This window comes from Pinus tabuliformis, chromosome 9, assembly GCF_031772625.1.
Source record: "Pinus tabuliformis cultivar Carrire ecotype Pingquan chromosome 9, CPIR1, whole genome shotgun sequence".
NCBI classification, from domain to species: domain Eukaryota; kingdom Viridiplantae; phylum Streptophyta; class Pinopsida; order Pinales; family Pinaceae; genus Pinus; species Pinus tabuliformis.
In genome coordinates this window covers 633,052,168-633,072,583 of record NC_142307.1, presented here as the reverse complement: position 1 = coordinate 633,072,583, position 20,416 = coordinate 633,052,168, and the positions used below count along the sequence as shown (strand labels likewise).

The 20,416-nt window shown below is 39.1% G+C and overlaps 1 protein-coding gene across 1 annotated transcript in view; it reads left to right on the top strand.

Moving 5' to 3' along the window:
- The first annotated feature begins 985 nt into the window (after window positions 1-985).
- The window catches only part of LOC149150226 (pectin acetylesterase 3-like), a 246,347-nt gene continuing 226,916 nt past the window's right edge, over window positions 986-20,416 (top strand). The window contains exons 1-3 of the mRNA XM_089437911.1: window positions 986-1,522; window positions 2,873-2,955; window positions 3,606-3,735. Of these exons, the coding sequence (XP_089294037.1) occupies window positions 1,315-1,522; window positions 2,873-2,955; window positions 3,606-3,735 (421 nt within the window). The 5' untranslated portion in view covers window positions 986-1,314. The remainder of the gene's footprint in view (window positions 1,523-2,872; window positions 2,956-3,605; window positions 3,736-20,416) is intronic.

Sequence of the window (20,416 nt, the reverse complement as noted above, 5' to 3'; positions counted from 1 at the left end):
ACATTCATAATATAAATCACAAAAACTTGAATTCAAAAATAAAAATATTAATAAATGTATAAACAAATAGGAAGAATAATAAAAATATTAATAAATGAATAAATAAACTGTACGAATAATAAAAATACTAATAAATATATAAACCCTTGATTTATATTTAATCTATTTTTAAATAAAAATAAATATTAGTTTAATAATTTTAAAAATTACCAAAATATTTTGTAGTTATATACCTATACAAAAAACAATGGACCACCATTTTAAAAGTCTGCTATTGAGTTTCAAATTATATACAAACGACAATATATCAACTTTTTAAAAGTCTGGTATTGAGAATGAAATTATATACGAATGACAATGTATCAACTTTTTAAAAGTCTGGTATTTTTCTCTGTAAAAGTATGCCTCAGTAGACACCTCCCCTTCTGTGAACCGGAATTTTTAAAATAAAGGTAAGAATCAGTAAAAATTGAATTGAAATTAATTATACTAAACTCTTACATATAAACCGATCTTAATAAACTCGTGGTTGCATCTGATAAAGAGAGTAATTGGATAGGGTAGGTTCCGACCAAAAGAATCGCATGGAGCCAAGTTTAGCATGTACGTTGCACGACGCGTCGTAAAACGCAAGGATTCTTCCCTCCTTTCGCGATCGTTCGTGTCGCTGCAAGCTTCACATTAGCTCATAAATGGCGGTTACACTAAGGGAAAACGCGTGGGTTCTCCGCCCATCCATAATACTTCATGCCATTCAAGCCTTCCATAAACTCATAAATGACACTTATAATAAAAGTGAAATGCTTAGTTAAGAGGAGGGGAAAAATGTGGCATGTTATTGACTTTGATTGGACCAAGGTGAGTCCTCCACCATAGCTTTGATTGGAGGATTAATTCACAAATACTATAACCTTTTGACTTAGTCTCTGAGGATTAATCCACATGTAGAGCCATTTGATTTGGTACAAGGCTAATCCACATATATAACCTTTTGGTTTAGTCCTGGTTTAATGCTCATTGCTTATCTATTTGGAAAATACTATGGATTCATGAAACATACTGCCTTTTGATTTTGGTCCTGGTTTAGTGCTGGTCTATTTTTTTATTTCGGAAAGTACCCTGGATTCATGGAACCAGTGCTGTTTCTATTAGTGGGGCAAATAAGATAGAAGTATCCCCCGGGCCATGAGACACTTTTGGAGCTTTATTCGCTGGGGGGTTGTACACGGATATATATCTGAAATTACTGGGATTCATAGCTGATTTGTTCGTTGTAGCCTTCTGGAATATCTTCTGCAATATTATTCAACCAGAATGGCTTCGACTAAGAGATCTCATCGTGTAGGATTATTGTATAGTTTTGCATTAATTGTGATCAATATTATCAGTTTTCATGCAACAGTGCTGGTTGCAGCCCATGTGGGAGAGGTCAAGAGGCCCAAATTGTGTAAGTCTTCTAAAAAAAATGATGAGCTGAAAGTGGGTCTGACGCTTGTGGAGAGAGCAGCAAGTACTGGAGCTGGCAAGTATCGAACCGTGACACAGTTTGCAATATTCACTTGCACTGGATCAATCATTTAGATTTTAATTAAGCTTTTTAACAACTAGATTTTCTGAAACTTTATAAGAAGAAATGTTTGAACAGAAATGAAATGCATTTTACCAGTCTATTCGATCTAAATGATACATTAGATGCATTAAAAATAGACAGCAAAACATACCTGACTAAAGCTGCATCATGAAGTACGAAGTTGCATAGATACATATAGACTTAGAAAGTTTGCACAATATCCAAACTCAAAATAAAGGACTTCAAATATGTAAATTAATCTATGTACTTAGTTACAGGATACACATGGCAACTATGATTCAATATTGGTATTGAATAGCAAAGCAAAACTCTTCAAACATGTGCTTTTCAGTACTAAATCTGATTTTATAGCTCACATCTGCAATCCTCCACATGTTCTGTTAATGTTTGTTGGATGTTTGGAGAAGAGGGTTGCATGATATACTCCTGCATGCACAGGAGGCTCCTGCATTATGAATGTAGTGAATGGTAATTGTCATTCAATCTAGATATTGAATAGCACAACAAATTCTGCAAATCAAACATTTGGTTTGCAATACTAAATCTGTTTTTCTATCTCATATCTGCAGTCCTTTACATGCTTTGTTATTGTCTATCAGAAGTTTGGAGAAGGGTCTTGCATTGTATACTCCTGCAAAAGTTCGGAGAAGAGAGTTGCATTTTATACTCTTGCAAACTAGAGGAGGCTCCTGAAGTTTGAAACTTGTGAATGAGTTCTATATAAAAATTGCTGCTTGAACAGTCAATGTCTATATATTTATTTTGTAGGCAACAAATATAATTACTTCTGGATCAATCACCCATCACTACCCATTTTTTTTTAAAGGTAAAATACATTTATTTTCACCCTAAATATATTAAATTAAGTCTCAAAAATAAAAAATGTCTGAATCTCTTCCTACGATACGCATGTACTTGGATTTTGGAGAGTCATAATATCATATGAAAGATGCATAAAAAGGAAACGGAAGTCTTCTCCACACAGGCTCCAGCAGTGTAGAGCACCTGACCGCTTTAGTCACAGTTATAAAATTCTTTCAAAGAATCTGAAATATATGTTCCTTCCTCTTCCTTGTCGAAAATTTACATGCAAGCAAAAACTTGAAATTTGAAACACTGTGATTGGTATATTAAATTTTTTGTTTCCTCTGGAAGTTAGTATGAATAGAAGATTGTTCTGGGTCATGTAAATCAGGAACTGATAGAATGCTTTTCTGATAGGAATTGGTTTTTACCATCTTTTTAATGTTCTAAAGCCCTATAAGAATTGATGCCATGCAGTTTGCCTGGATGGATCTTTACCGGCATACCGTTTTGATAGAGGATCTGGCGCAGGAGCAAACAATTGGCTTCTTCAGTTTGAGGTGATAGATCTTTTTCTTTATTTTTCTTTTGGCTTGATGGAGGGAGATTGAACTTTAAATCTCATAATTTACATAATACTTCGTAACAGTGGCCATCAGAAACTTCAATCTATGGCAATTAACCTGCACCCGATGAAGCTTGGTATCCACACTCTTGAGATGGGGATTTTCAAGTAAAACTCATAAGCGAATTGGCTGAAAATAAATCTGAACTAATTGTGGCCTTCACTTCCAACAGATCTCCCCTGGACCACAGCGCAACCAACACAATCAGTTGTCTACAATCACGTCATATTATTTTCATGACTTACCAGTCGCCATATCTGCAATGTAACCAGAGAAAATCTATATTAGTCAATCATCTTCTGGCACGAATTTTATAGTAACTTCACCTATACTTGTATTATCTTTATCATTCACATCTGTTTTCGTTCCGCTTTATTTATAAGCAATAATTGCTATAGCTTGCGTTGAATCATTGATATTGTCATTGCTACATTCTGTCCGACAGATTCTCTATCCTATTTAATATGTTGTTCGCCTGAAAATATCTTTAGTAAATCTCAATTAGAGAATTTGTGTTGCCATGGAGAATAATTACTTTTTGATGCCCGCGTCTGCCTAACAAAAGCCATCTTGTTTCATACCAGGGTGGGGGATGGTGTAATGACACGAACGACTGCGCTCTTCGATCGAAAACACGCAGGGGTTCAACTACCCTCATGAATAGGACGGGTGCATTTTCAGGCATTTTGAGCAACAAGCCTTGGGAAAATCCAGGTAAGTCACAAATCTCATGTTTTCACTTTACCAATGAAAGCCATCTCTTTTTCTGTCTCATGTGAGAAAAAAACTCGATGAATGCTCCAGCAAACTTCATCTGAAATTTATGCTATGTTATTTAAATTGATGTGAAGATGTTATTAAATCTGGCAGCCATTGCCCGCAACGTAACCGAACCAGCAACTAGCTATATATGAACGAGCTGTAGGTGACCTTTCAAAATACTATTACTATGGTGTCCACTTACATAATTTGCTTGCTGGTACCAAATATGTGGATCTGCAATCTTTTAACATCTAACGAGATATATTCTGCGAGATTTTCTAGGGATTCTCATCTGTGTAGAGTACGTACACTATTGTCACGAGTTAGGAACCCAACACTTTGCCATCTAAAGCTTCTTTCTAGTATGGGGAATCGGACAATGTAACATGTATGGTTTAGGTTGTAACACCCGCTTTCAGAATTTGCTTGCTTGTACCAAACACATGGATTTTCAATCTCTTAAAATCTAACGAGATATCTTCTGTGAGATTTTCTAGGGATTCTGATCTGTGTAGAGCATGTACTCTGTATATTATTGTGGAACCATGATTTTGCTCATGCGCAGAATCTGCAAAACAGTTGTAGCAGCAGAAACGTACGATATCGGATGACCTGTAATTTCGTAACCCCTGAGTATGTTTAGTGATAAAGATCGACAGATAAGCCTCACTGGTTTCCCTGTTCTGTTGTCATGGGTTAAGAACCCCATACTTGCCATTCAGAGCTTCAATCTAGTCAGGGGTGTCAGGCTTTGTAGCATGCATGACTTAGGTTGTAAAACCCTCTCTCAGAATCTGCTTGCTTGTACCATATATTTGGATTTGCAAACTTTTAATATCTAACAAGATATCTTCTGAGATTTTCTAGGGATTCTAATTTGTGAAGAGTATGTATATTATTGCCCAACGATGGTTTTGCTCATGCACAGAATCTGCCACACAGGGGTAGCAGAAATGTGCTATATTGGATGACCTGTACCTTCCTAACCCCTAAGTATGCTTAGTGATAAAGATCGGCAGATAAGCCTCACTGGTTTCCCTGATCTGTTGTCTTGGGTTAAGAACCCCACACTTGCCACTCAGATAAACCTCATTTTAGTTTGGGGATTCAGGATCTGTAATATGTATACCTTAGGTCGTAAACACCAGTGTTCAATGTAAAAATTATATTGTTTTTTCTCAAGTAAAGCTCAAATATTTAGGATGTATTTTGAAGGATTATTTAGGGCTTTGTGGTCCATTCAGGTTGCCACAGGTTACCAGTGCTTCGAAACTAGAGTATGCTTTGAGGACAAAATACAAGGCCTTGTCAATGGGAAGACGAAGAACAATGCCATATTAAACATTATCATTTGCCACCTTCCCACGAAAATATTATCTTTAAATGAGTATCTAGGCTTAACAGATTCCCCAAGCAAAAGCTTGTATTAAACACATCACTCGTACAGTTGCTTTTCTTTGTGTAGTTGACTCATGGAAAGACAGCAATATTGATCTATTCATCCAAGGGTCTTTTGGGAGTGGGTGGGTCTAAGGGTCTGATTTTTTGATGTAGTACCTTTGATTCCCGTGGTATGTATACTATGCCTATGTTGAGCTTTCCTTGGGCTCTGATATTTTATATATAAAGGTTGTTCGCTTATTGAAACAGCAGCCCCATCCATCCAATACTGGATTCCCTCCCGAAGGCACATATACTTCTGTATCAGAAAATAAAATCTCGTTATTCATTGAAGCACTTGCCATCAGATGTGTATCCAATTCAGGTTGGGTAGTTCCCTCCTTGGCACAAATATCATCAGCAATTAGATTCTCGGTAGTTCTTGAAGCACTAACATTTTTTTCCTCCAGTTATTGCAAAACATCTTCAATGTGTCTTTAAGCTTTTCAGAATATGAATTTCAAGCTATCCTCGTCATTGTATTTTAATTCTCCTTTCGTACACAGATACATATTCCTAAATGGTCTGCACTATTTTATGACTTACAGGCATCATTTCATCTAGAAGCTATGTCAGAAACATGATCCTAGATAACAAGATAAAATGCGTATCCCTAATTGTAGCCAAAACAAGGCTTTGTGGTTTAGGAAACTCTAAGCATGGCCATGGTAGGATTGGCAATTTTTATGTGTCAAATCACTTTACTACTTAAACATTGGATGGTCTCCTAGTGTCCTCAGGTTGAGTATTGGGAACAACGGTGCACTGGTCCTTGGTCCACAACATTCAGTAGATATATCAATCTACTTTTGTATAGGGACATCAAGGTGGTCCTAATTCTATTCTGATGTAGCTGTTGTGCCTTGGCATAGATTGCCTATTGTAAAGGCACCCTTCATCTCAACTTAGCCATCACCCAGTTCTCAAGCACATGATGCTTCATCTATTAAAAGGAAATCTTTAATTTTCCTTAACCCTAACAAACAATAAAATGGCTCATCTTCAAGGGGTATTAAGTGCAACATCTTATAAAGCAAGCTTAGGCTCCTAAGCTATGCACCTAAATCAAAGCAAAACATAAAGAAGTAATAGGTGCACTTGAGTGGTGGAAAAAGTGGGTTGAGGAGAGAGGTAACTCATGCCTCCATGATTGCTCCCTCCTTACATCTATACACTTAGGATCTTGGACCTCCATTAGCTAATCACTTGGCTATGGCACATTGCCCTCAAGTCTTTCCCACGCCACAACCACCATTTTCACACATATGTATAGCTTGATGGGCTAACTTAGGACTTGTCACTTCCCCTTGGGGGTTTGAAACACCTAATAGGGTTATCCATCTAACCATCCCTAACATAACGAGGTAACCTGTTTACGGGACTTGATCTAGTTAGACATTTGAAGGTGAGCTTTGTGTGAAGTATTATTATGCCCCTAGCATTAGGTATGGTCCACTATGATGCATTTATGGTTATTGTCCCTAATGATTGGTGATTTCACTTGATTTTGAGTAAGATTTTGTTAGGTAGCATTTTCATAGCAGTAGATGCCTTTGGAGACATGATTATCCTCTGTCTCAACAATATTCCGGAGGCCATTTTACACCTTCCATAGAGCAAATATGACCTTGTTGAATCGACTTAATCACTGTTAATATCACTGAATCGCAACCATTAATTGTCAACCCAGGGTAGGTCTGTTTATTTCAAAGGAGTATGCACTGTCTATGCCAATACACTTTAGCCAAGAGTAAAAATAAAAGACAGAACAAATGTCATTGAATTTAATTGTAGAAAGTAACACTCATGCAGAAATCAAAAACATTCTACAGAAATGAAACCACACTTCATGTTACCAAGGAAAAGGCGCGCCACACACCACACCACTAACTAAGCCGGCTGGCTGAATATTATGTTCAAATCAATCCTGTGTGATAGCATATCAGAAATCTAGAAACAGAAATAAACCCATTCTGCAAATTACACAGCGATAGAAATAACTTCACACTTACTGAAAGGAACAATAATTAATCTACCACTATGCTATTGCTGCTGCTGCAATCCCTGCTAAAGAGGAGGGCCCTTCCTCCCTAGCAGGGCGCAGGGATGAGATGCGAATTAGTAAAGTCTCAACACCACGTCTGTAAAAACATCAGCAATGCTATTCTTTGTATTAAAATGGTTATGAATTACAAAAGAAAAATAACGATATTGTCCGTCCCATTTACATGGAACTGAGTCCCCTTTATAAGATTTACATGTCCAAAATAAGAAACATATTAGTCATGAGAATCTCACGATTCTCATGCTGATCAATATTGAGAGAGAATAGAAATCGTTACAACAGGTTCTAAATACAAGGCCTATTGCTGTTACATCATTTCTCAAAATCACAACTGCCTTGACTCCTTAGCCGCCCATAGATAATACAATCTTTACGACAACTGTCCTGTGGAATAGTACCCATGGTCCTAGACAGTTGAGGTGTAGTCAACATCCCACAGTGTAACAACAATTCGAGGTGTAACAACAATGCTTGAGGTGTAACAACAATTCGGGGTGTAACAATAATGGTCTGAAACAACAAGTACTCAAAACTCCTTTGTGAATTATCACATCGTTGTTCATCCTTTGGCCATGGACTTTGGAGCATCACCTGAAAGAAATAGAACTAGAGAACTTTTTTCCATAATTGCCTCGGTTAGCCATCAAAAAGATATCACCTCATTCATATTTAACAAAAATGGAAAAATAATATGTCAGAACAAAATGGATTCTTATAACCGGGAAAAAGGTAATTATGATATAAAGTCCACAAGGTCAGAGGTGAAATGGTCAAGGATGGGGGGAAAAGGTGTACAAAATATGCATAAAACCTGCACCGAACAGTAGTGTTTCCCACCTAGAGAAAAGTGTTGGGCTACTTGATGATTTGACATGGTACTTGACACTTTGAGGTATGCCCAGACGCTGAAATGTTGAGCTTATGAATCTTGGTGTTGGAGATATCGATGATGTTCCAAGTGGACCCAAGACACCCCCAGGCTGGCCTTGACACTGTTTGATGAGAATTGCTTGTTTCATAGCCGAGATGATGATGGTTATCCCTTAGATGATAGGGGGGGCTTGCACGTCACTTTTGAGTCCCAAAGCTTGAGTACAAGAGTACCACGTCACCCCTCTTTCACTTTAGAGAGTGACATTAGGTACCATGGGGATGATGATGTCTTTATTTGGAGGCATTCCCATCAACATGGAGCTACTCATTAGAGTATGGAGCACTCATAATCCCACTTGATACTTGTGGCATTTACAGATCATTTGGAGGATGACATCATAGTGGAGGAGACATTTTCTCTCACATGTGGGGATTTTGGCATTTTTTGTTATGTTTTTGAGCTATGAGGTTGGCTTGTAACCTCATTCTTGTGGAACACTCAAAGTAAACTTCTAATTAGGAATTCTTACTTGTAATTAGAGATTCCCCTCATTTCATTTTTTCATCATCACACATTCTATTCTCTTCTCTCTAAAGAGAGTGTAAATTAGTCTTTTTTTTCACAATGGGCAATATGTGATCTTTTATGGTGCGAATTTCTTGTGGTGTTGATCGTTCGCACGAAGATGTTATTCTAGGATTGAAGAAGTACTTATTTGGAGGATCTTGTATGTTTAATGCTTTATTATTGACATTTTTCATATTGAGTGTGTAAAGTAGGGTTTCTATTTGTTGCATGCCTAGATGCTTAATTTATGATGAAATTTTGCTACATTATTGCATGCAAAATTGTTCACCTTAAGGCCTATAGGGAAACTCTAAATGTTCATTCCCTATATTTAATTACTCCCCTCACAAGATTAATAGTCAGGGTTTTAAAAGTGGATACCTTAGCCATCCCCCTTACTCCATCAAAGTCTTTCCCATGAAATTTAGCCCTGGAAGACTCCATTAAACCCTTGTAGGATAAGGAACTGATAATTGATGTGTTGATCATCCATAACTTTCTTTTATCTTCTTTCTCCCATTCCTAGACATGTAGGGTTAGCCGCTAGGGTTTATAGGGTAGACTTATGCAAAATAGTGAATTTGGTTGGATGTTTGTGTTATAAATTAGGAATTGCATCTTTAAATAATATAAAGGAAAAATATAGCATAATGGAAGGTTAATCTTCCTTATTTAGGGCTGATGTTTGTTGATTTTTCATAGTATCTTAGATCAGGTCTATGTCTAATCACGATCATAAACACACTGAAATACACAACTTCAAGCACTTTGCACAACAAAAATGTAACAATAGTGAATCAACAAAGTACACAAAATTTTGTAGGCCCAAAACTTGTTTTTATTAGTCCTTCAATAAAACAAACGGAGGTCTCTCGTACCAGTGATCATGGCCCTTACAAAGCCCTGATACAAGACACTAATATACACTAGGGCTTCAATTTTGTCCTTTGATCCTCTTCTGCCCAAATAACAATGACAAAAATAACAATCTTACTTGCTGATGTAGATTGTTCAACAAAAGTCCTTTCAACTCTCTTTGTCACCGACACCTTGCAGTTTTTTGCCTCCTTTACTCACAAAGAAATTTGCTCCTTTAAAGTCTTTGCACACTAGATGCTCACAATGCACTTTGTCCTTCAAGAAACACTATATAATCAACTCCAAATCAGATCATCTTCTCACAGTGGCTTAATCCTTCAGGTTACTGTATAACTAGCCCTCCAACCAGTTGTCCAAACACTCCTTTGTTGGATAGACCTCACCAAAACACCTCAGCAACCATTCTACTCCAAAACATTATCCCGTCACACTATCCTTTTCCTTCTCTTACCGCCTGAGATGACTCGCTGTCCCTGCTTCAAGATTGAGGCTAATTTCAACCTCCTTTAGGGCTTAACCTACCCACAAAACACCAGCTCAGCTCCCTGAGGCCTTGTAGCTTTCCAAAGCAGGCTAGATAGAGCCACGCTAGGTCTCTTTTAGGGCTCAACCTTCTCTCCTGTACACAAAAACAAGAGCAAACTTTAAAATAGAAAATTTAGTGGTCTCTTCCTCCCAAATTCGGCTTGGAAAAAACCCTAACTAGGGCACAAAAACAACACAAAGATTCAGCCTCCTTTCCTAAGCAAACTTGGCCTTCTTTAACATAAAATAAGACCATAAAATGCTTTTCTCTCCAAGTTGTGGCTCCTCTTGAGGTATTCATCTCCTTTCTAGGGCAGATGTAGACATAAGAATGAATGCTATGTTGTGGCGAGACCTCTCCTGGGTCTCCTTTATTTATATCTCCCCATTGTTGCCTTTAGGTGCACAACACAAATATAACAATATTGAATCAACAAAGTACACAAAATTTTGTAGGCCTAAAACTTGTTTTTATTAGTCCTTCAATAAAAAAAAGATAGGGCTCTCGTACCAGGGATCATGGCCCTTACAAAGCCCTGATACAAGACACTAATATATACTAGGGCTTCAGGTTTTCCCTTTAATCCTCGAACTACCCAAAGAACAATGACAAAAATAACAAACTTGCTGATGTAGATCGTTCAACAAAAGTCCTTTCAAATCTCTTTTGTCATTGACACCTTGCAGTGTTTTGCCTCCTTTACTCACAGAGAAATTTGTTCCTTTAAAGTCTCTGCACATCAAATGCTCACAATGCACTTTGTCCTTCAAGAAACACTATATAATCAACTCTAAATCAGATCAGCTTCTCACAGTGGCTTAATCCTTCAGGTCACTGTATAACTAGCCCTCAAACCAGTTGTCCAAACACTCTTTTGTTGGACAGACTTCATCAAAACACCTCAACACTGAACAACCATTCTACTCCAAAACATTATCCCTTCACATTGTCCTTTACCTTCTCTTTCTACCTGAAATGATTCGTTGTCCCTGCTTCAAGACTGAGGCTAATTTCAACCTCCTTTAGGGCTTAACCTACCCATAGAACACCAACTTAGCTCCCTGAGGCCTTGTAGCCTTCAAAAGCAGGCTAGATAGAGCCACATTAGGTCTCTTTCAGGGCTTGGCCTTCTCTCCTATACACAAAACTAAAGAAGACTTCAAAACAGAGAATTTAGTGGTCTCTTCCTCCCAAATTTGGCTTGGACAAAGCCCTAACTAGGGCACAGAAAAAACACAGATTCGACCTCCTTTCCTGAGCAAACTTGGCCTTCTTCAACCTAAAATAAGACCATAAAATGCTCTTCTTTCCAAGCTATGTCTCCTCTTGAGGTATGCATCTCCTTTCTAGGGAATATGTAGACATAAGAATGAATGCTATGTTGTGGTGAGACCTCTCCTAGGTCTCCTTTATTTATATCTCTCCATTGTTGCCTTTAGGTTCCCCCCCTTTAGTCCATCAAGGTGCCCTCATACAACAAATAGAATAAACAAATATTATCTTTGGGTCTTTAGCCCACAACCAGTGTTACTTGGGAGCAGGAGCGAAAGCGGGGAGTGGGAGCGACATTTTCTAAAGCTCTCGGAGCGATTTTTATATAATATATATATTTTTTATATTTTGATACATATATGTCAACAAAAACATGTAGAATGATGAATTAGATATAAAAAACATAAAAAACACAAAATTGAAAATTCAATATATAACATTTATCATCATTGATCACCAAAGTTGTACTTGTAAGATAAGTTTAACCATTACAAGAAATAATATCTAACATGAAATGAAATGTTATAAAATGAATTATGAAATGAAATGAAACAACTTTCACGAAGCATCATATTCATAATTCAGAATCATTACCAATGAGTTATAATTGCGGCTTGCCAACTTCAAACTTAAATTGTCACAGTCATATATTGTTTACAAAAAATATCATTATGATATGAAAGAGTCAAGACTCAATAGTTATGAAAACTAATAGAAACTAGAAAAGACAAGTAAATTGTAAGTCTGTTATCTACTACTACATGTGGCCCTTGCCACGAGAAGTGTCTAATCATTAATGTATGAGCAGGTCATGGTGGTCTTCTAGGAGTCTCTCGCATAGACTGACGACCAGAACTAGAAGGTACATGCTCTCCATGTGAGGGTGTAGATGGAGGCGGTGATAGCAAACAAACAAGACTCGGAACTTGAGCATTGCTACTGGATGGTGGAGGTGGCATGGTTGTTGCTTCATATTCCTCTCTTATAAGTTCCGCTTCCAGTTCTTCAAGATGTATAGTGCCTTCCTCCAAATTATCATCCTTTGGGTGGTTGTCCCAAATTTTATATGTTGGATCCTCATAAGCCCGATCACAGTAATGACTCAACAACCTCAAGTTGTAGTGCATATAAACCAAGATTTTTGCCCGGTTTTCATTGAGTCTGTTTCTTTTCACATTATGTATGAAGTTGTAGGTGCTCCAACACCTCTCTGCAGAAGAAGTATTTACAACTTGTGAGAGAACTTTTTTTTCCAATTTTGGCAACAGTCCATGGCTGCCATATGATTCCCACCATGTGAGAGCATCAAATCTGTCTCTATCTTCCATTGCATGAAAGGTACCAAACAAACCAGTGCCACGGAAGTATCTGCCTAATTCAAGACGCACACTAGCACATTCCTCCCTATCAGGTATCAACTTTTCTAATGCTTCCAAATATCCTTTAGATACCTTTTCATCTATATGGGGTTTGGCCCTAACCCCACCCCCTGGTGTAGGTTGGCCCAACCAAGATGTAGAGTAGTATTTTGGCATAAGGATATACGCCAAGCAATGTAGTGGAACATTAAGTTTATCCCATCGTACACACACACAATCGTGAATCAATTTGTACAAGTTGGGATCATTGTTATGAACAATATCTTTTATTTTCCCCAACATGGTATCCATCTGCTCATACACCTCGCCAATCACTGATTTATCTGTATCTACAAACTGAATCATGTGATAAATGGGCTTGGTGAAATCCAATACTTGCCTCACATGTGCCCAAAACATACCATCAAGAGCGGCCTCCTACACCAGTTCAAAACCTTGCCTGTCAGCTGCATTTGTAGTCATTTCCTTTAATACCTACTAGTGTGGACTTGATACCATGCTAGCCAATGATTCTCTTACCTTCAAAAGGCGCCTGAAGGTGAGGTAATAGCTACCAAATCTAGTCCTCGCAATCTTCAACAACTCCAATCTTGATTGGCTGTGGAAAAGGACATGGGTATTGCTATGATTTATAATAAATTTTATCATTTGTTTGCCTTTCTTGTACAAACCACCAATCCATTTGTAATGTTCGTTTTTTTTCTTAACAACATCATGCATCAAAAGGTTCATGGTGTGAACCAAACACCCAGACCAAAATATGTTGGGGTATTTATCCTCAATAATTGCTCCCGCTGCCTTACAATTAGGAGCATTATCAGTGATGACTTGGATGACATTGTATGGCCCAATACGGTCAATTGTTTTAAGTAATGGCTCTGCAATGTTGATGGCGGTCTTGAACTTGTTTGAGTAATCATATGCTGAAAGAAAGATGGCACCACTAACAGACACAGCGAGAACATTTATCAATGGCTTGCCTTTTACATTTGTCCATCCATCAGATACAATGGACACCCCATGGTCAGTCCAAGAGCTTGTAATTCTATTCAAAGAATGTGATATTTTTGCTTTTTCATGATCAAGTCCAACGGTTCTTGCCTTGTCATACCCAGGGCTCTTGTATCTTTTAGGGGCATCATTTATGGCAGAAACCATTTCGTGCCAATAAGGTGAGCGAAGAACTTTGAATGGTATCTCACGTGTATAGAGAAACCTGTAAACTTTTGAAACCACATCATTCCTACACCCTTCATCAAGGAAATCTGATATGGTTCTACGCCTTAAACCTGGTGACTTTGTGCCTCCATATCCACTGCCTTGGGAGGATGCTGAAGGAGTTCTTTGTGCATGTGATTGTGAGATTGGTTCAAAGAAACTCTTTGATTTTTTAGATTTGTATTGGGCTTCCTCCTCTTCCCTTATGTATTCGGCTCTATCTGTTGCTGACACACCTGTACAAGTTTTGATTCCTATTTGTTTATCTCCATCCCATGGCATTTTCTAGCAGAGGTGTTTTCTGGCATGGGTGTATGAACCTGTCTAATTATTGTTGCAATGGGGGCAATGAAATTTAGTGGTTCCACCCCCTTTCCCTGCTTCAGGCCTGTTAACATATTTCCACAATGGGGTTTGGTCTTGTTTAGTTTTTTGAGTTGACTCATCCTCCAACTCCTCCTCACAGGGGTTTTTATCAAATCCACTATGTCCCCCTTCTTCATCCCCTTCTTCATTTTCAATTTCAGCCCTCCTTTTTCTACTCTCCAACACCATAATAACCAAAAAATGAACCAAGAAGAAGAAAATGCCAAGAAATATGACCATGATGTTTGAAATTTGAAGCTTTGAATATGCAAAATTTTAAAAAATGGAATAGGAATGGGAAATAGAGAAAGTTTTATTAATTTGTTTAGGAATAATTTAATAAACATTAAAAAAAAATTGCTAGACATTCTATTCAATATTTTCGAGCGGCGAGCCTACCTCTTTAGCGTCCAATCTCTCCTTGCAAGCTCTTCAATCTCCCCTTGCTCCTTGCTCTTTCCTCACTCTCTCCACGCTCCTTGCTCTCTCTCACTCTCTCCTTGCTCATGAGTCCTCACTCTCACCCTCTCTCAATTTCAATTGAGCTCACTCTCACTCTCACAATGATAATGAAACCCTCCTACCCTCCCTCCCTCAATTTATAACCAAAAAACCGATTTTTGTTTTTTTGTTTTTTGTTTTTTATCGCCGGATTTTTTATTTTTATTTTTATTTTTTCATTGGATTTTTTTATTTTATTTTTTATTATTTATTTTATTTTATTTTATTATTATTATTATTTTTTTTCCGCGCCATTCGCTCCTGTCTGTTGTTTTAGTTGCTCCCGGAGCGACGCTTCCTTATTCGCTCCGCAAAATGGCAGGGAGCACAAATTTTTTTAACGGAAGCGCGCTCCCGAGTCGCTCCCCCCCAGAGCGCGGATTGGGAGCGGAATCCGGGGGGGGGGGGGCGCTCCCTCGCAACACTACCCACAACATTGGGTGTAAATCCCACCGCTTGGGTACTTTGCCCATAAAAGCTCATTTTTGTGGGTCATCTCCTGTTAAAATTGGCAACTAGGGCCAAACTCCATGTGGGTCACCTTATTTATGGCTGCTGATATTTTTCTTAGATTCCTCACATCGAGAGGTGTAGGATTGATCTAAAGATCATTCGATTCCTACAAGTATTTATGGAGATATGAATTTATTTCTAATTACTTGACAAATTGTCAAAGTCGGCCAGCAACTAAGTGTGTGGCACACATGCCTAGCGTTTCATATAAATAGAAGAGAGGTTGAGTCATTTGCAACTTATCTTATCACTCATCTTCTCTCTTTCTCCTACGCATTAGATGAGGCTCTCTCTCTCTCTCTCATGTGTGGCTGGAAAAGGAAGACGCAGATTTCTGATTAGGGCAGCGTTGACCAAGTTTGACCAAGGCTGCAGGAAGGTACTTTGACCAGTGTTGACCAACGTGGACTCCTCTTTGACTGTGGATTAGGTGTGGCTGCTTCTCCTTAGCAAGCTGCAAATTTTGGCACGTAAACCGAGGTGATCTGACCTCAGGTTTGACCAGGGTTGACTGTCAAAAGGTTGATCACAGATTTGTCTAGTGTTGACTGTAATTTCGGACTGCTTTGGGTTGACTCTTCTTGCTGTTGGAAGCCGAGTTGACTAGGATATTGACCAAGCTGATTGGAGGTCAAATCTGACTTGTTTGACCAGCTTTGACTTTAGTGGATAGGGTTTTGCTACTGCTGTTATAAAATATTAGAATTATGCATTGTACTATTTCTCTCTACTGAACTATTGAAGATAAAATAAGATTTGATCAAAGGGTTTCCCTGCATTGGGGTTTGTCCCTGGCTAGCCGCCACATCTTGTGTCTCTTGTCTTGGCTTGTTTTCTGTCAATCATTTAATGTTCTATCTGCATTTTACTTTATGTTTATGGGATTGCTAAATAGTGGCTAATAAGAAGAAAAGAAGTAAACTGCTCTAAGCATAGAACATACCATAATTTAACATGGTATCAGAGGTGAGGTGAAGACAAAGCCCAAGCAAGAGCAAGAATAAGAGCAATCATCGAAGGCTGTTGAAGCTATCTTAAAGAAGTCATGGGGTCCTTAGCACACTTCCCTGCTGAAGACAAACTCCATGAGAAGTCTGACTATCACGGATGGAAGATGTCTCTCGATCTAACATTAGAAGAGAAAGAAGCGTTGGACCATGTGAGAGGCAGAATTGTTGAGCCTCCATCAAATGCATTCGCTGTTGCTAGGAACAAATGGACCAAGGGAGAAGTCAAAGCAAGGAAGATCATCCGGGACTCTATCGACAAGCACCTGGTGGCCTATGTTTCCGAGCTGACCACCTCCAAGGAAATCTACAATAGATTGGTGAGTTTATTTAAAGTTAATGATGCAAATCAAGTTTTGTTCCTTAGAAATAAGCTGAAGGAAATTAAGAAGGGCAAAGATGAGAGTATGCAAGCATATTTCTTAAGGATCACCGAGATCAAGAACGATCTCCTATCTATTGGGGAAGTAATTCCTGACAGGGAAATGACACTCACAACTCTTGGAGGACTGCCACTTGAATGGTATATATTCAGGACTACTCTTCTCAACAATAACGTAATTCCTGGATTTGAGGAATTGATGGCCAGATGCATTCAAGAAGAAACAAGGATGGAAGAGCAAGAAATGCCCATACTTAAAGGTCATCCCTCTGCCTTTTCTTCTCATGCTAAAAGAAGAAACAATTCCGGGGCTAAATTTAAAGGAAAGGCTGGACCGAAGGGTGGAAGAAAAGGACAATGTTACAATTGCAATAAAACGGGCCACTATGCGAGGGAGTGCCCTAATAAAAGGGACTCACACCGGGATGATGATCAAAATCACTATCAAGGCAACCAAAGGAATGGCAGAGGTAAAAGAAATGCCGAAAATCAAGGAAGAGGACAACCCTTCAAGAAGGCAAGAAACTCCAGGTATGAATCTAACATTGTTAACAATAAGCAAGATGAACATTATCTACCAGCGGCTCTCTCTACTATTGCTCCCCCGGCCTCACTGGGAAATTGGCTTATTGATAGTGGTGTCTCAAGGCACTTCACTGGTTACAAAGAAGCTTTCTCTAATCTGGTAGAGAAGGAGACCAACCTAGAAATTGTTCTTGGGGACAATTCAAAATATCCTGTGAAAGGCGTAGGGAATGTCACTTTTCAATTGAATTAGGGAAATACAATCCATTTACAAGATGTATTATATGTACCTGATCTCAAAAAGAACCTGGTGTCCATTTCGGCAATGGAAGAGAAAGGCTACAACGTGGCCTTCAGCGATGGCAGGGTACGTGTATGGAAAAATAACTTTAAAGATGCTTTCACTTTTGGGTTTCGAGTTGATTCATTATATCAGGTCGGAGGAAGTCCCCTTGGTGTCATGTCTTGTAGTTGTGACACATCGCTTCAGTCTGAACTATGGCATCGGAGATTTGCTCACCTTCATTACAAAGCTCTACTCGATGTGAGAAAAATGGTGACCGGGATGCCCGAATTCAGATTAGAGCAAGAAGGTGTATGTCCAGGATGTGCCGAAGGAAAACTCAAGAGGGGACCATTCCCCTCAAGCCAAAGCAAGACCTCTGGCATATTGCAGTTGGTTCACTCAGACATATCCGGTATGATGCCTATGAACTCCTTGGGAGGATATTTATATTACCTCACTTTTACAGATGATTATTCTCACAAGACTTGGATATACTTCTTGAAAAAGAAGGATGAAGTGTTCTCCTAGTTTCGGCACTTCAAAGCCTTGATCAAGAATCATACCGAAAAGAAGATCAAGATCTTAAGGACTGATAATGGGACTGAATATGAATCCAATGAGTTTCATGACTTTTGCAAAGAGGCTGGCATTAATAGGGAGACTACTACACCATATACTCTTGAGCAGAATGGTGTGGCGGAAAGGAAGAACCGTACGATTTTGGAAGCTGTCTGTGCTATGCTCCATGATCAAAGACTTCCGAAGGTGAATCAATATTTCTTTTTCCCACTATTGTTTTACCAGTTAAAACATATATATTCAGAACACAAGATCAACAACAAGAATAAATGCTTTTATTAATATAAATTGTGCAGTAAAATAGATACAATATATACATGGTTACAATCAATTTCCAAGCTCCAACTTGGACTTTGGTGAGGCCCCAACCTCCAGAGCACCAACTCTATATCGCCAAGACACCAATCTTGGACTTAGGAGCACAAACTCCCAAGGACTTCAATCCTTCCTACTTCTGAGGCATCAACCCCAAGGACTCCAATCCTTCTCACTTCTGAGGCACCAGCCCCAAGGACTCCAATCCTTCTCACTTTGAGGCACTAGCCCCAAGGACTCCAATCCTTCTCACTTTTGAGGCACCAACCCCAAGGGTTCCAACCCAATATTGTCAAGGCATGTTTGATAGTAATCTTCTGCTCTCAGAACTTTTCTCTGCTGAGTTCTGTCTGTTTACAGTTTCATTGTAGTCTCCAAGCTACAGTATCAATGACAACTAGTCTTCTTATGAATGAGTCTTTACAACTCTGCACACTGCCCACACATAGTCTCCAATAGCCTTCATGCTCTCTGATAATGTCTTCACACAACTCTAGTCAGTCTATTGTTAGCTGCACTAAGCTCTGCATAAAGAACAACTTCCTGTTCAAGCTTATGTTCTCTGCTGGCTACTTCTCCCCTTTGACTGTCTGCTATCCTGTTGGCCCTTCGGCCCTCTTTCCATTCAGCTGGATCCTCTCGCTGCCTCTGTCTCCTCCAGCTTATTTCCACAAAAATGTTCAACAACGTTCAACCTCCTTCAACAACATTCACCACAGTCCTCTGTTTTTACTATTTTATGCATTCCCATGCCTCTGTCCATTCGTTTCCTCTTACACCGCCTCTTAGACTTCCTCAACGCTCGCCGTCATTTCCTCTGTGATCGCTTGATTCTTCAGCTTCCTCACCACTGGCTTGTCTGTCGCTGTAGCTTCCTCTGTCTCATCGTGCTCACAGGACACGTTAATTCATAAGAGAGTGCCAAATAATCCACAGAGAACACATCTTCTTGTTTAAAACTGTAACAGCGCTCCTTTCGACAATGATAGCAGGCATACACAGAGCTTTACGGTGTAACGGACATGCCACGTCCTATCGCAATCGCAACCGGCGTAGTTCATCCTCCTGAACTATCGGGACCGTTCGTTAATGTATTTTTGCCTCAAAAGCCCAGCGCAATACATTTTTGAGTTACACAGGAAAAATATGAAAAATAGGCGAGAAACACTAATGGCGGATTTCAAATTTAGTTTACCCGCACCTATTCCTGTATCGAGTCCATGCTTAAATTGCAATCAACAATTCGTGATTCCCGGGGGTCCTTTATATATCAGACCCATGACTCCGCCGATGGCCGACGACCGATCCACTTGCGGATGCGATATTACATTGAACCATGTTGCAATCGGACCATCGGGTCCATGACTTACATCGCAATCGGCGCTTCTAGTCGGACAACCCTCTATGTAGCATTGTGATGGGCGGATGTGATATGGTATTAAACCATAGTTAATATTCTCGTCGGGTCCGCAACCTTATCGCAATCGGCACTTTCATGTGGCAAGGCTTTACGGCTTGCGATATAGCGACAGACGCGATATTACAATAGGCGCGATATAATAGGACCATCGGGTCCGCAATTGTATATTGCAATCGGCGTTTTAATGTGGCAGGGCCTTAACCACTTGCGATACATAATCTTGACGTGGCGGACGCGATATTAAATTGCAACGTATTGCACTGGTCCCATGGGTCTGCGCATATATTATCACAATCAGAGGGTTTCGGGGGTGACAACCCTTTTGAGCTTTGCGATATATATATATTGCTCTGCTATTTTAACTTTGTTTATATGCTCCGTTGTTTTAACTTTGTTTTTATGCTCCTCCGCTTATGTACCTTACTCTTGGCATATGCGATAGCTCTACTCCTCCGATAGTCCTTCCTTTGGCATTGTTGCTCCGATAGCTGTTAATGCATATATAGATGGGTTTTGCCT